General features: G+C 48.3%; 1 protein-coding gene across 8 annotated transcripts in view; it reads left to right on the top strand.

Moving 5' to 3' along the window:
* Positions 1–15,702, top strand: part of znf536 (zinc finger protein 536) — a 160,025-nt gene that overhangs the window by 116,383 nt on the left and 27,940 nt on the right. For all 8 annotated transcript variants that reach the window (XM_042061667.1, XM_042061669.1, XM_042061671.1 and 5 more), the window contains one exon: positions 5,192–7,006. In XM_042061667.1, coding sequence (XP_041917601.1) covers positions 5,192–7,006 — 1,815 coding nt within the window. The remainder of the gene's footprint in view (positions 1–5,191; positions 7,007–15,702) is intronic.

The raw sequence follows: 15,702 nt of genomic DNA on the forward strand, positions 1-15,702 counted from the left end.
GCTGTATTTGTTATTTGTGCGCGACCCTGCACCAACTCTCTGAAGTGCACTGTTGATACCAAACGCTTTATCCTTAAAACCCTCATCTCAGACAGCAGAGGGGAAAAAAATGAAAATGAATGTCGGTGGAGTGCCAATAAAGGTATGGCCTGCGCTTGCCGAACTTAAAATGGAAATCACTTGCAGCGCAGGAAATCATTTTTTTTCCCTTCCTTTTTGGTATGTGCTTAAGAGGCAGCGAGGAGAGAGAGGACCACCCAACGTGCATCCGTCCCCACTAATAAGTAGCACATACCTCCGCTCTGGCAGGGAATTAGGGAGTGATTGCATGGCAGGGCCCAGCGTTTGCTCACTGACGGCTGGGAATCCCCCGGCGAAGAGCCCCCCTCTGTCCAACCACCAGCCGGCCAGTGCCTGCGCCTCCACAACCCCCCCCCCCCCCCCTCCCCCCCCCAATTCCACCTCCACGGAGTGAACCGCTGAAAAAAAAAAAAAACGAAGGGGGCTTAGCTCGTCCACATTGCCCCAGCGACAGGGGAGCTGAGAGCTAGCAGCGGGGGGAGCTGTGTTTCTAACCCAGGGAGCATGAGTTATGCTTGCTCTGAGTGGAGGGTAAGGGTCCCCCAAAGGGCCATATTTCAGCCAAGAGGAAACAGAGGCCCTGGTCCCTGAGCCTCCGTTAACTCACTCACTCGCTCGCTCTCGCCCTGCTCCAGTCCACGTGTGCGGAGAGGGAGGCTGACGAGTGTCCAGCCCCTGCAGCCGTGCGGCGCCCGGGCTCCTGCTCTGATGCCTTCCCAAGCTGTGGTCCTCCTCTGGCGCTAGTCCATCACTCAGTGTTTTCCCTTTTGGTGAAGAGGCGCAGGATACGTGCGTTGCTGTGGCATCCACGAGCCGGCTCGGCCATTAAAAGTCCATATTGACCCCTTGATGCAAACACGAGTTGACGCATAAATGACAGAGAAGCTCCCTTCAGTATCCTGGCGTCACTGCACATCACAAAAGGATTGCTTACTGAAAGGGTCTTGTGCATTGTGCAACACACAATGTTAGATTAATGACTCACTAACATTTTGTTGAAAGGAATGAAGTGAATTTAAATTTCTCTAAAAGTTAAAGAGCTAATGTTACGGTATTAATTTCCTCTCGAACAGTGAGTGGGAAAATATCCATTAGCGAAATTAAGCACAGTTTCTAGGTAGCTAACATTGTGCAGCGTACAGTGTGGGGCCATAGTTAATGAACACTGCAGAGGGTGATATTTCATTATACAAATTAATGCTCACATTTTAATGGGAAAGTCACATAATGAATCTAGGCTTCAGTGACAGCAATTAGAGACACAGATTGTCCCCTTCTGGACAAGGCAGTATTTAGCAGTAAGCAGCTGTGTGTAAAAAATAAAAAGGTCCTCACTCTTGACAACGGGTGTGCATAACTTGAGGGTGAAAAGAGGCAGCACAGTTCACACTCACCTTTATTTAAAACAGAGGGACACGGGAGCCCGACTCCTCAGTTAACCTTGGTGATGGAAAGCTTTGTCCTGGGGCTGTGTCAATGTGGGGACAAGGACCTGCCCCTTCTGGATTAGATGGCATATTTCACTGCTACATTATGTAGTGTTATGAAGGCTAGCAGCTGAGCCTGGGGGGATGATTTGCAGTTGTTTCAGTGTGTTACTGAGGTGCTCTGCATTTTGTCCATGGCAGAAATAATGTACTCTGTGCAAGAGTGTCTATTTCCAGACCAGACCATTTACTGTAGAGGTTTTTTTTTTTGTTGTTGAAAAAAAAGTGTGTTGGTTTGTTTTTTTTTTTTTTTTTTTCTCAAGGCAAGAATGGATGGATTTGAGGTTCAAAATGTTATACATTTGGATGTAAGTACAAATAAAGTCTGTAACTATAGGTGTGAGGTGGGGACTGCTGGATAGCTACTCTGGGTTTCAAGTCTCAGTCCAAATAAAACCAAAAAGAGGCACTTGTTCCAGCTCGAGTCAATCTCCCCTCTCCCTGCGGAATGCAAGCTGCCTTTTCACTATTATGTAAAGCCATATGGAAATTCATCTTAAAGTATGTCATATCTATTAACCATTTTAATTGCCCTTCTGTAGAGGCTCTGGGTGTTTATTCAGAGTGGTTACTATGGAGTTGTGACAAATCGCACAAATCCAGATGAAATCAGTTTGAGCCGGACTTCTTCAAGTGTAGCTACCCACAGCACAGTGTTTAAAAAATGAGAAAAGTTGGTAGATGATAACAAATAAGTACCATTCACTGACAAAGCCCTGCTGTATTTTCCCTGTCATATAGGAACAGATGGCAATTAGATATGTGTTTTTTTCCACACCATTTTTATTAAGTCAGTCTATCAACAACAGCAAGGGAAATAAAACATTCCCCTTTTTCTCCCTTAAATGATGAGAAATAGTAATTTCTCTACCTCTCTGCCTTGGCTATCCATTATGTTTTTCAGAGGTTGTGCTGTTTGTGTGGATATCAATTAAAAGTGGATTAACGGGTACATAATGACCTTTAGCAGTAAATTGTGTGTAATGTTGCAAGGCAGGATACAGTATATTCCCCAGATGTCACACATGCCCCTGACGTATGATGGAGCAGATGTCTTACTGAGCCCAAATGGTCCACAAAGAACACGCCACACACACACACACACACACACAAACACACACACAGAGGGACTCATCATGCACAAATAGTTAACATACAACACTGCACATGTATTATGCATCATGTTGATTTCTCTCTCTCGCTCTTTGTCTAGATATAGGCATTTTTATGCCATGTTTATGTTTGCTTACATCCATATGTTTACCGAAATGTGAAGCACATTGTTATCAGACATCATTGATAACAACTTTTGCATTATGTGTGTGTTTCCCTGGCAGTGTCTTTAACAATGGATCTGAGCTAGAACACAATGTGAAAAAAGGAAAGAAAAAAGCAGATCACTCTAATTTGGCTTTAATTTTGGGCCCAGAATATCATTTTGTCCAGTTAAAGGAATTGAGAATGATCATTTGCATCAGGGACGTTTCCTTATTAAATCAGGCCAAGCCCCTGTTATCCTGCTCACAGGATAAGCACTTATTGGGTTAAAAGCTCATCTCGTATGGTTTATTTTAAATATAATCCTCAAACGCGCTCTTGTGTAAAAGAATAAAGCTCTGGTCCTCTTGTCTTTCTCTCCTTCTCTCTCATTCCTTCTGCCTCCCTCCTTTCTCTTTCTCTGGTATCAATATTGTATTGAGTTTGTGTTTGTGGTCCTTTATTTGGTAGCTGTGCAGTGGGTCTGCAGATCTTCGAGTCTTTTTCTGGAATGGTGCCCTCCAAATAATGATAAATTACTTGAGCAGTATGCCATTTGCTAATTATATCCATGATTTACTACAGAGCGAGACTTAAATCATTCAATTCAGTCTTGCGTAACAATGCAACATTTTTTTCAGGTTAAAAATGGTTTCCATGTGTATAATCTAAACATTTTATAGCTATATATACACACACACAATACTTGACAAACATCCTTTTATTTTTGGATTTTTCCATTCCTCTCCCTTCCCTCTGCTGTGGCTGCTGTTTCAGCATTTCATTTTGGGCATGTTACCATGGTTAAAAATCAAGCTTAACATTTTGTTTATTGCTTATTGATTGCAAATCTGGCTTTAATTTTGGCTATACTGTAATTGCTAACAGGATATGTTTTATGCTAAAATATTGAACTATCATCCACAGAAACAGTGGTTCCCAGTCTAAGCTGTTGTCTTCACAAACCTTTTTACACCACATTTACTAGTTTCCTATCTTGCCATAGATCTGCATAGTACTACAGTGCGTCTCCACTTTGTTAGTCAGGGGACCTGTCATGCATTAGTGACTAGTCATTTCATTCTCAATGCAAATTGGGTTCAGTAATCATATATAATACCTCATGTGGATTTTAAGGGTTTAGGAATTATGATTATACCACATAGCTTTGGCTTGCTTTCCTATGCTACAGTCAGAAAATACATAGGAAACAATATCATTAATTTTCCAAAGAGGCAGCCATGACTTCCATGGCAGCACACTTGACCTCCATCTTATGTCCAATCAAGGAACAAAACCACATGTTACGGAATGGAAAGACAGCAATACAAATAACTGCAATTAAAAAGTAAGCAGTGCTATAGAATTACTAAAGACGATTTACTCAGGATTTTAATAAACAATGTTAGAAAATGAAAATTAGACAAATTACTTGTTCAGACCTCTTCTGTCACAAACACTTGCGGTATCACCACCACTGCTTTGTTAGACAAAACACTTTTCTCTAAATATAAAACTTGTTATGGTCTCAAAACAGTTACATATTAAACTTGTTATTGAGTGGGGGTGCCTGTTATGCATTGCGCACTATTCAAATGTACTAATCCACATATTGAAACAGGTCTTAGAAGAATGCCCATGTGTTGCGCATATGCACATTTGTATGTGTTTGTCTCATTTGTATTCTGCACTCAGCCCTCAGAACGAGGGGCTTTCATCGTCCACATTTGGGTCCAAGAGGTCAGAGTGCTTTCCCCCTGAGAACACAGGGCTTCTGCTGAACGTGATTTATCCTTTCCATGATAAACTGCAAATAGAGAGCGTCCGAGAAATCACTGCCTCACCGCCAAGACAGACTCCTGACAGCAACCAAGGCCAAGGGAAAGAGAGGGGGAGAGGGATGGGGGGAGGAGAGAGAATGAGAGAGAGAGGGAGACAGAGAGAGTGGGAGAGAGAAAGAGAGAGAGGACACCAACAGGCAACAGCGGGCTCCCACCAGCACACAATCCCCCATGCAAACAGAGATAACATCCAGACAGTTTTGTTGTCAGCTGAAAATATGATCTCTGTAGTGGACTGAAGGCACCATATGGTGAAATGTTTTTTTGTTGCACCGACGTGAGTGATGGCTCACTCGGCAGAGCTGGATCCACCCGCACTTAAAACCCAACACCCCCTCCTTCTTCCTGAGAGTATGCTGATGAACTAGCTGTTTATAACTAGCTGTGTGGAGATGAACACTGTTGAATGTAAGGGATTTAAGGCCGACAAGTTAATGTAATGGTGACAAGTTAATGTAATGGTGTTATCTTTCCCTCTCTCTCTCTCCCTCTCTCCTTTTCTCTCTCTCGCTCTCTTTCCATCAGGTGAGAAGCCTTACAGATGCCCTCATTGTGACTACGCTGGAACCCAGTCAGCCTCACTGAAGTACCATCTAGAGCGCCACCACCGCGAGCGTCAGAACGGCAGCGGCCCCTCGGCCAACCACCCGCCCACCTCCTCCTCCTCCTCTTCCTCCGAGCACAAGGAGGACCACGGCAAAAGTGGCGGCGCCGTGTTCGCCCGGCCCGACGTCCTGCGCGGCGTCTTCAAAGGCATGATGCCCACCAGCCTGGACTTCCGAGGCAGCCAGCTCCTGCCGCACCAGTGGGCCCCACCCAGCATGCTCTCCCCGAGAGAGAGGGAGCGGGAGCGGGAGAGAGAGCGCCACGGCCTGGGCGCCGACAACACAACCGAGATCGCGAAGAACCCCGAGGTCCCCAACACCGGCGACAGCCCGGCCAGCTTCTCCGACCTGGGCAGGGCCTACCAGAGCATGGTGGGCAACGGAGTGAACTTCCAGGGCTCCCTGCAGGCCTTCATGGACAACTTTGTCCTGAGCTCCCTGAAGAAGGAGAAGGAGATGCGGGAGAGCCAGCTGCAGGGCCCACTCCAGACCCCGGCTCAGCACTACAGCCTGGAGAGCGGCGAGCCCAAGGCCAAGAGGAGCACCAGCGAGGGCGGCAGCAGCGGCGGCGGCAACCCGGAGGAGAAGCCCACCGCAGACGCCAAGCCCGCCGAGGGCAAGCCTCGCTCGCACGCCCGCTCCCAGTACGAGCCCCTGGATCTGTCCGTCAGGCCTGACACGGCCTCCCTACCTGGCTCGTCTGTCACCATCCAGGACAACGTGCCGTGGCACGGCTGCCTCTTCTGCTCCTTCACCACCGCCTCCGTGGAGCTGATGGCCCTCCATCTGCAGGCCAACCACCTAGGCAAGGCCAAGCGCGGAGCCGGCGAGGGCAACGACGGCCTGCTGGGCGAAGCGTCTCACGGCCTCGGTGGTAAGGGCCCCCTGGTGGCTCCTCCATCCCTCCTGCACCACCACGAGGGCTCCTCCACCCCCCGGGAGAGGGACATGGAGTCTGGGGAGCTGAAGAGCGCCTGGTCCAACCACATGGAGCAGCCTCCACACAAGACCTCCATGGGAGACTTTGCGAGTGACTTCTACAAGCCCTTTGGCCCCCTGTTTGAGGGCTCCGCCCGGGGCCTCCAGGGGCCCCTCGGATTCCTGGAGCACCATCAGGGGCAGGCGGGCGACGTGGGAGGACCGGGTGGCGGCGCCTCCCTGGACGAGCTCTCGGACAAGGCCTCCTGCGGCGAGACGGAGGCGCCCGAGGAGCGCAGCCAGTCCGAGGGGGAGGAGGCCAGCAGGGAGGAGACCCCCAGCCGCCCCGCCTCCAACACCGCCGCCGCCGAGCGGCCAGCTGGTTACAACCACCGCGACGAAGAGGAGGACGACGAGGCCGAGGCCTCACAAGAAGAAATGGAGATGGACGACGACTACGACGACGACTCCCTGCCCACGCAGGTGCCTCTGCGCAACGAGTCCCCTCTGTCCGCCAAGGACGCCCTGAGATCCAAGGGTCCCCAGAGCCTCCGCGCGGGGCCCTCTCCCCCACAGCCCCCAGCCCTGGAGAAGCAGTGGCATCATCAGCAGCAGCAGCAGGCGGGCCTGGGTCTCCTTTCATCTCACGGAGGTCCCCCAGGGCTGCTGAAGCCGGAGCAGGCCCATCTCGAGCAGCAGATGAACATGCTGTCCGTCCTGAGGGCCTTCAGCTCGGAGAACCTCGGCGCCTTCAACGGAGGGCTGGCCAGCAGCACCAGTGGGCCGAGCGGCGGCACCAAGAGAGCGGATGCACCCGGTGAGTCAGAGCCCCTGTGTCTCCACTCCATACTGTCTACTCCAAGCTCATTCCAGAGAACTCACTCACACACACACAGTCACGCACACACAGTCACGCACACAAACTCACACATACACACTCGACAGCCACAGCAGGTTTACCTTAATGCACACATACATAAAAAGAGATTACAAATGTCCAAGTTATTCAAATGGACATGCCGCGAATACACTTTACCCCACAAAAGCTCTTTTGAAAAATAAAATTCAAACAAACAACAGACCCCTTTTCCTGGCAAGATCAAAAGAAGCAAGCTTTACTCTAAAGTGATTTCAACCTTATTTCAAGCAAGTTTAGAAGCTATCGGTCGGGCGAGCAGCCGCAGATTAATCTTTATTACTAGTTGATATTACCTGAGCTGGAGCTCTCTCTCTCTCTTCCCCCACGCCTCCTCTCTCTTCCCCCTGACAGTGCGGGAGCAGGGCAGACCAGCAGCCAGTCAGAGGAGACCCCCCCCCAACTGCCCCCCATGTCATCTCACCGCTTAACTATCTTAGCTTTCATAAAGCCCTCTCCCAAAAGCCCATTACTTTATAAGACCCAAAGATCTATGACCCTGTGAAAAATGAACTGTCAGCTTTCATGATTCTGCTAAGGTTACTGCTGCTTCTCCAGACTCCAGAGCGTTCTCAGAGTGCCCTTTTGGAATTCTTTGGCAATAAAACCGGAGAAAGAAAAGTGAAAGAGAAGAAATAGCAGAATAAAAACAGAAACCGCTCTAAGAAAAGAGTGTGTCATGTTAGAGTGGATAGCTTAAAGCAGAACTTCAGTAAAACAATTTCCATAGTTCCACCCCCATTCATTTATAATATGTCTATTTTTTCATTTAGTGTGTGGTAGTTTAATTCGTATGCCAATATGTCTTTTCACTTTTCTACTCTGAAAGTGATTAAAATGTGACTTTAATTTCAAACTGTGGGTTGAAACATACTGTTAATTTATTTCATTCCCTGCTAGGTTGGACTTATTTCTTATCATTTTCAAATATTGCCTAGTGAGAAAGACATTAATTTATTTTCCAACAGGATAGCAACAGTGCAAATAGATACAGGGATTAAAAAGGAGGAAACAAACTTTTATGTTTTTTTTTAACAGAACAATTTTCATTAAATTACTTTGTCCCCACAAATAACTTTTAAGCACTCTGTACATTTGTTTAAATCAGACTAAGTTTTGTAGAAATCTGGAAATTAATTAAAACTGCTGTAGAACTACAGCAAGTACAATGGCATCAGCAAAGACTCAATTCCCAGTTATATACTGTATATATGTAACTGTATTTTTTACAAACAGACATTGATAGATTAATATCCTATTTTAATCAGTTTGATGGGAGTTTTTTTTATTCAGTGTAAATAAAAAGGCCCACACTTTTATCAGGCTGTGATAAACCTGTAATAACATAGTTGTGTTACAAATAGCAAACTGATAAACTGCAGGTGTTTAAATAACATGCAGAGCCAACATCTTGTTTAAATGAGATTTGGATCGGCTCTGACGTGGATTTCTCTTTTGGTTTTAATAGAACTGACATATAAAACAAAGTGACGAAAAGGAAAGCAATGTGCGCCTCCGTCTCTGGTCAAAGTAGTTTACATTAACAATTCATGGCGCCCCTGACCTTTCAGTTATGGAAAATATGTCCATCATGGAAGGACCTGTTGCATTTTTAATTTTCTGAGGGGGGTCATTCACAGTGATGGAAATGAATGCCAGTTTTCTGTCTACTGTGTGAATGTCTTGTGTTGTAATGTCCTGGTTTAATCAAAAGCCGTTTGAAAAGTAGCCTTGTGACGTACTGAAAAGCCTGACCTTTATAGATAAGGCTTTGTCTCCGGAACAAAAGTTTTTTGTTGTGTTTTTTTTTTCTTTTCTTAAAGCATGGCTGTCTCAGTTGCAGGCTGTGAGTGAGGGCAGAGGAGTGTGCTGGCGCTGACGTGGAGCAGTGTGTGACAAAAGGGACACACCTCACTAATCGCTGTAAAAAGCCAGCGATGACAGGGAAATATACTGTAGCCATATACTTTACCTCATGTGTGCAAGGGCAACGCTGGGGCAGCATTTTGAACACAATACAGAAATTAAGCAGATTTGTGGGAGTTGTGGGAGCGTTTGTGTGGGTTGTACGTGTGTGTGTGTGTGTGTGTGTGTGTGTGTGTGTGTGTGTGTGTGTGTGTGTGCCACAGAGTAAAATATGAAAAGTATACTGTAGTATTGTTCCATAGTTATCACAAGTGTCCTGTTAGTCCCCATGTGTCTCAGATTACACATACACATAATCGCTCGACTAATGCTTAAAGGTTCAGAACAGCTTTACTGCGATGTGTGTGTGTGTGTGTGTGTGTGTGTGTGTGCATGTGCATTTCTCGTTCTCTTTCGCACACACACACACACACATACTGTACACACACACACACACACACACTGCATGTAGTCACTCTCTCTCTGTCTGTCTTCACCTTTCCTCGCTGCTCTCTCGCTGTCTGTACACAGCTGGGTGGAGGGGAGCCAAGCCATACCCCTTCTCACTCAACCCCCTACAAAGTTCAGTCTCCTGGCAACATCCATGGAGAGACCTCACAAGTATACAGAGGTGACAGCAATACAGTAAACAGCATTTCCCCCAGCCAGGGGAACACTCACCATGCATTACACACATAATCAGGCCAGGACACAAACGGCCCGCGCACGCAACAAGACACAACGGCAAGCCAGGCCAGGGGGGGAGAAGGAGAGCCGGTTGGAGGCATTAGTCTTTAAGAGCAGAGAAATTCCTCCCGCTTAGATCTGTGAGTGATCTCACTGTACTCTTTCTCATAGTCTGTCCCCTGAGCTAAAAGGCCCCCAACTCACATACAGCATTGCCCTCCTTTCTCACACACACACACACACACACACACACACACACACACACACACACACACACACACACACACACACAGTCACTATCATATTGTCCATGACCCCTCATTCCAAGTAGCCCTCACTGGCTTCCATGTGCCTGGTCACCCACAGGGATTTAAGAGGCGTGCTCTGTCTGCTCTGCTGTTATTCGGGTCCTGGTGTTGCGGGGTGGCTGCATTCCCAAATTCAATTCAGATCAGGCAAAATGTGATTATGTGAAGTGGCTTTGCATTAGGTTTGTATGCAAATAGTGCATAAATCATTAATATGTGGAGACTCTCAGCTGATTGGGGCCTGTTGAGCAGGCGAGGGGATGATGTCCATGAGCTCCCCACCGCAGAGACCCCCTCTTGCAGACACACACTGATACATATACATAAATGATTAGACACACATGCACAGGGCAGATGAGGAGAGACAGTCAACACATGTGTGTGTACCCACACACACACAGACCCACACACACATACACACCCACACATCATGTGAGACTGCCAGGGCCATATCTAGTATCATATATGTGTCACAGGAAGCCCCTACAGGAAGACTGCTCTGCACAAACAGCTCAAAAGAGTATTTGCCCTGAAGCTTGGTGTTTGTTGGTCTCATTTGTCCAGAAAGGGGTAAAAAAAAATATGATCTCGGTGTTGACGCCTCCTCTGCTGTCTGGCCGTATCTGCGGTCCAGTCGATTGGACATGCATTGTTGAGAAAGCCTAATGGCCGTGTGCCATTGTGTGGGCCAGTCATTGTGTAAGTGTATCGCATAATCAATACTCCGCCGTGTCACTGGCATATCTTTAGCCATGCATGGCCAAGCTTTTGGTGTTGGGCCCTCTATAAACACTGTTACTCATAACCCCCCCTGCTCGCTCTCTCTCTCTCCCACCCCCCCTGGTGTTAATGTAGCCCAGGCAGGCTGGCCACAGGTGGCTCCAACACACCCCCCCCACTAGTCTCCATGTAATGTCCCAGGAATGCTGCGTGAGCTCTCTGTGGGAGATTGGCATACTGAAGAGGCCAGGTGACAGAGGGGGCAGAGAGGAGAGGGACGGGGCAGTCCGATTTGGGGGACGAGAGGGGAGAACACTTACGCTTAGTGTGAAGCACCTCTCAGAGAGAAGAGTAGAGAGAGTAGAGGAGAGAGAGAGAGAGAGAGAGAGACAGAGAGAGAGAGACGGAGAGAAGGCGTCCTTCATCTTCTGTTTGTGTTTTCAGCAACGCACTCTCTCTGCTCTCGCTCCGTGCCCTGTCGCCGCTGCTCTGATAGCGCTGTTGTTGTTTGTGCTGTTGCGGTTGTTGTTGTTGTTGCCGTCGTCGTCGTCCATTGTCGATTGCTAGGTAAACGCTTATCTGGATCCACCTGCCCTCTGGCTCCATTAGCTGGAGTGAGAAATGGCTCACTTGGCTCTTCTGAGAGCCACAACAAGCGTGATCCAACACCGCCGCCGCGCCGCGCCGTGCTAATGGGAGATGGAGGCAGCGGATAGTGTTACGCTGCGTGTTCGCTCCTCCGCTTAGCACAGGCCAGGGGGTGGGAAAGGGGGGCAGGCTGGAGCAGCGCTGGGCGAAGGTGAAGGGGCAGTGGCGCGGACGCCCCTGGTCCCGCCTGCCTGCCACATGAGGTCAGTGGGCAGGGCGAGGGCGCGAGGGCCCTGCATGCCGTGCCCGGGGCTGACGTCCTCCCCTGCTACAGACGCACTCTCGGTTTACTGTGAGGAGAGGTGGACCCTGCACCCTCCACTGACTTTTACCACACCGTCAACACATTCTTCTGGCCCTGCTGTAGAGGACACACAGGGGCTTTAAACAGACAGCAGAGAGAGCACTTCCAGTAATGGGGGACGAGGGACATCAGTGTTCGTTCTGCTGGAAGAGGCCAGACACTGTCATATACAGCATTCATATACTGATCTTTTCTTGGGGGGCTTGGGTACCTACAGCTATAATATAGTGTATAGTAATATATTATAGTGTGTAGCATCTATCTGTGTGCTTTTGAGTGTGTATGTGTGTGTGCACATTGATTTGTGTGTGTGTGTGTGAGTGTCTGGGCGCATGGGGGGGTTATGTGGGGGGGGTTCTGACCTGTGTGTACATAGTTCATAAGGGCAGGACACCCCCTGGTGGAAAGGCTGCGAAGCCTACTCCCTCTCTGCTCCTGCTGTACCCATTCTCACAGTCACCCGAACCTCAGAGACAGGATGGGAGACAGTGAGAGTCAGTTGCAGTGGGAGAGAGAAAAAGAGTCAAATCAACTCAGAGGAAGAAATATACATTTGTAATTCCAGACCTGTGCAGACCTGCAGTGCCATGTTGCCTTCGGATTGATCATTCTCAGGAAAAGACAAGAGGCAACACCAGGACTATGCAACCGAGTAGACTTCATCACTGTGCAAAGCCCCCAGAATAGCGCAATACGTTCACCATATGCAGCGCTCAGGATGAGCCGGAGCAAAGGAGGGAGAAAGAGAGGAGTGGAAAATCAAGGAGAAAAAGGGAGAAAGAAACCAAACAGGGGAACACAGATTGCTCCTGTCAGAAACGCAAACTATGTCAGAGAGGGAAAAAAAAATACTAAAGAAAAAGAAAGAGAAGAAGAAGGAGGTAAATGTATTCAAGCCCCCCTGGTATTTTTAGCCTGTTCGTAGAGCAGTCTCCGACAGAGTCAGTCTGTTCAGCAGGACTCATGGGAGTCTTCTGCTGGATGATGGCGGAGTTGAGGGGGAGGAGCAGGGGGTTGATGGTGGTGGTTACGGGGTACTTTGTAGGGCAGGGGGGGGGGGGGGGGGGGCTGGGTAAAGGGGGGGAAGAGGAGGGGCAGTCGGCAGGTCGGGGCCGCTCGGCTGTCTTCTTAGCCATGAACACGGCCGTGTCACTGGTGGCCAATTACCTCCGTCAAGAGGGCCATGGGTGGAGACGTCTCCCCCTCTCCCCCCTTCCTCTTCCGCCCTGTGTGGGACTTGAACTGGGGCTTGTGGAGGTCAGGTGCCGGGGCCTCTGTGGCTCACGGGCCTGTCAGACAAGGAGTTGCGCCTCCCTACCACGCTCCCCTCTTTAAAGGCGGGCTAGGCACCGAAGGCGGCGCCGTAATGGAAGGATCATATGTGAGTGTCCCTCGGAACAGGTTCTGTGGAGCTATTATGATAATTAAAAACATATGGTGCCGACACCAGACTGAGTGCGTCCACAGATGCACAGGATCAGAGCTGGCATTAGGGGCCTCCTCTGCTTTCTACCGTGCGCAAGAACAAGAGGAGTGTTCCACATACACACACACACACACACACGCACAGACACAATCACACAGACAGCAGTTCACACAGAAGCTCTCCCAAGACACATGGGCACACACCTACGCAATAAAATATATACATATACACATCCCTCCGTGGGTATGCGTGTGCTGATCTCCTGCTCCTCACTTCACATATTCATGCATGCACACACACACACACACACACACATAGACAAATGAGGACTTTTTTGATTTGAAGTCTCTGAAGCATGGTTTAGACAAACACCGCTCACAGCCACACAGGCATGCAAAATACAATCACACCCTCAGAGGCAAATGCATTATTGCCTCCTCTTGTCATCTTAACGGTGCTTTCAATTTGCAGTACAGTGATTACTGCAGCCAGCTAATTTTTAAACTGAAACTATTATGGGGGGGAAAGAAAGCAGTGCCAGCATTCCTTTTTAAAACGGAGAGATCTTTGATATCTTTGTTGTTGTCGTAGTATCTTTCCCCACACCCATCCCCCACTCTCTTTCTTTTCCCTTACTCTGGTTGAGAAGAAATGCACATACTTAAAAAAAAAAAACAACACGAGGCTAGGATGAAACCTGGTAATTGCCAATAATACTGTCCTCATCAGGTGGCTAATTACCAGTGATATGGCCCGCGCAAGTCTGTTAGCACACACGGAGGCACCGCTCAGGCTGCCAGCGATGAGTGTGCCTGTCCCAGCATACCCCTGCTATTAGTGCAGTTAGTATGAGCCACAGCATCAGGGTCAGGCCGACAGACAGGGAGAGGGAGAGAGAGTGAGAGAGAGGGAGAGCGATGGAGAGGGAGATGGAGAGAGTGAGACCGAGATGATGCTCACAAATGTCAAGGTGGAGCGCAGTTCATCGTAGTGACTCGCAGTGCGGCCCTCCGACGGCACAGAGAGCTCGGCGCGGAGGATTCATGGCAGTTGCCATATGGCCCCTTCCTGCCCCGTTCTCTCAGTCCCTGTCTCAGGCCCGAGCTCTAGAATGGAGCGCAGCTCCTGATGAGACAGAGGCAGGTTTATCTCTCTGTCTGTCTCTTCCTCTCTCTCTCTCTCCCTCTCTCTCTCTCTCTTCCTGGCTCTCTCGCTCTTCCCAATTCCGCCCCTCCAATCTCTCCCAGCACACAGGCCTGCCTGAGGGAATGAAGTTCTCCCGTGATTAAAGCATCCTCCTCTTGATGTTTTTTTTTTCGTCTTCTTTTTCTCTCTCTTTCTCTCTTGGCGACAGACAGACAGTGGTGCCGCTGATGTGTGGCTCTGTGCATTGTTCCGTGCAAGATGGCGGGGCGAAGCTGAGGTGCTATTTTCACATGTTCAATATTACCATTTTAACTTGTAGCGAGGTGAATTAGCGCCTTGTCACTCAACAGTGCACATACTACTTTCAAAGAGCAATTAATTGTAATAGCTGTTGTCAAGCCCACTGGATGGTACCTGTTGCTTTCTCGGCACAGCTGTGAGATCTCTAAAAATATTTTTCCCCTGCTAATTTCCCCTCCTGATATCAACTTCTCAGTGCTGAAAGCCTTTGAAAGGGTTCATAATCTCCCCCCTCTCCCTCTCTCACAGTCTAATACCTTGATGATGTAGGCTCCATAATTTCCTAGAGGAAAAAAGGAAGAATCATCGAGTGAATGAAGTATCAAGTTCCCTGTGAAAAGAAAAGGAAAGGAATATGCGATACTAACGACTACAAAACAATTATTCTATTCACTATTTAGACGTTAGGGGGTTGGGGGTGCACGTCTGTGAGCTTGGGAGTTTACAAAAAGTGACTCTTCACTCTGGCAATGATAATCATTGTTTATGTGCGACACAATATTCCTGTGCATGTTTTCGCTCAATAGCAGAGAACCTTAAAGCAGTCCTTAATGAATTGGATTTCCAACCCAATGTATTTTGATACGAGGATGCCTCCCCCACTTGTTATTTGACTGTTTGTTTTGCGGTGTGCAGACTTTGTTGAGAGCGAGCGAGGTGCTCCACTACTGCTCCCCACCGCTCCTCCCAAGGCGCTCTTAGATGTTACACGCTGGTCTCCCAGGAGTTGTACTGATAAAATAACACCTCACACACTTGCACAGGTACACCGCATAAGCACACACACACACACAAGCACACACACACACACACACACACACTCTTACACTCTTGCCTGTGATAGTGTAATGAGAGAACTTGCCCCAGCTTCAAGGTAGAGAGAGTGCGAGACAATGTGGGAGAGCAAGGAAGAAACGAGGAATAATATTATTTTTAAGAAAAATCCCACAACTCTGTGTGAACCTTCTTTTTTGCCCTTTATTTAACATCAATGGTAGACAATATACTGAAGGTAATAAAAAACACAACCTAACTACAGTACACCAAACAAACAAGCAAACAAAGGCAGAACGTGGGTCGGTGCATCTTTGGAAAAGTAGTGCAGCAAATTACAAACAAATAACTTGCATGGCTCCTGCCTTTCACTGTAGCG

The sequence above is a fragment of the Alosa sapidissima genome, chromosome 14, assembly GCF_018492685.1.
Source record: "Alosa sapidissima isolate fAloSap1 chromosome 14, fAloSap1.pri, whole genome shotgun sequence".
Taxonomy (NCBI): domain Eukaryota; kingdom Metazoa; phylum Chordata; class Actinopteri; order Clupeiformes; family Clupeidae; genus Alosa; species Alosa sapidissima.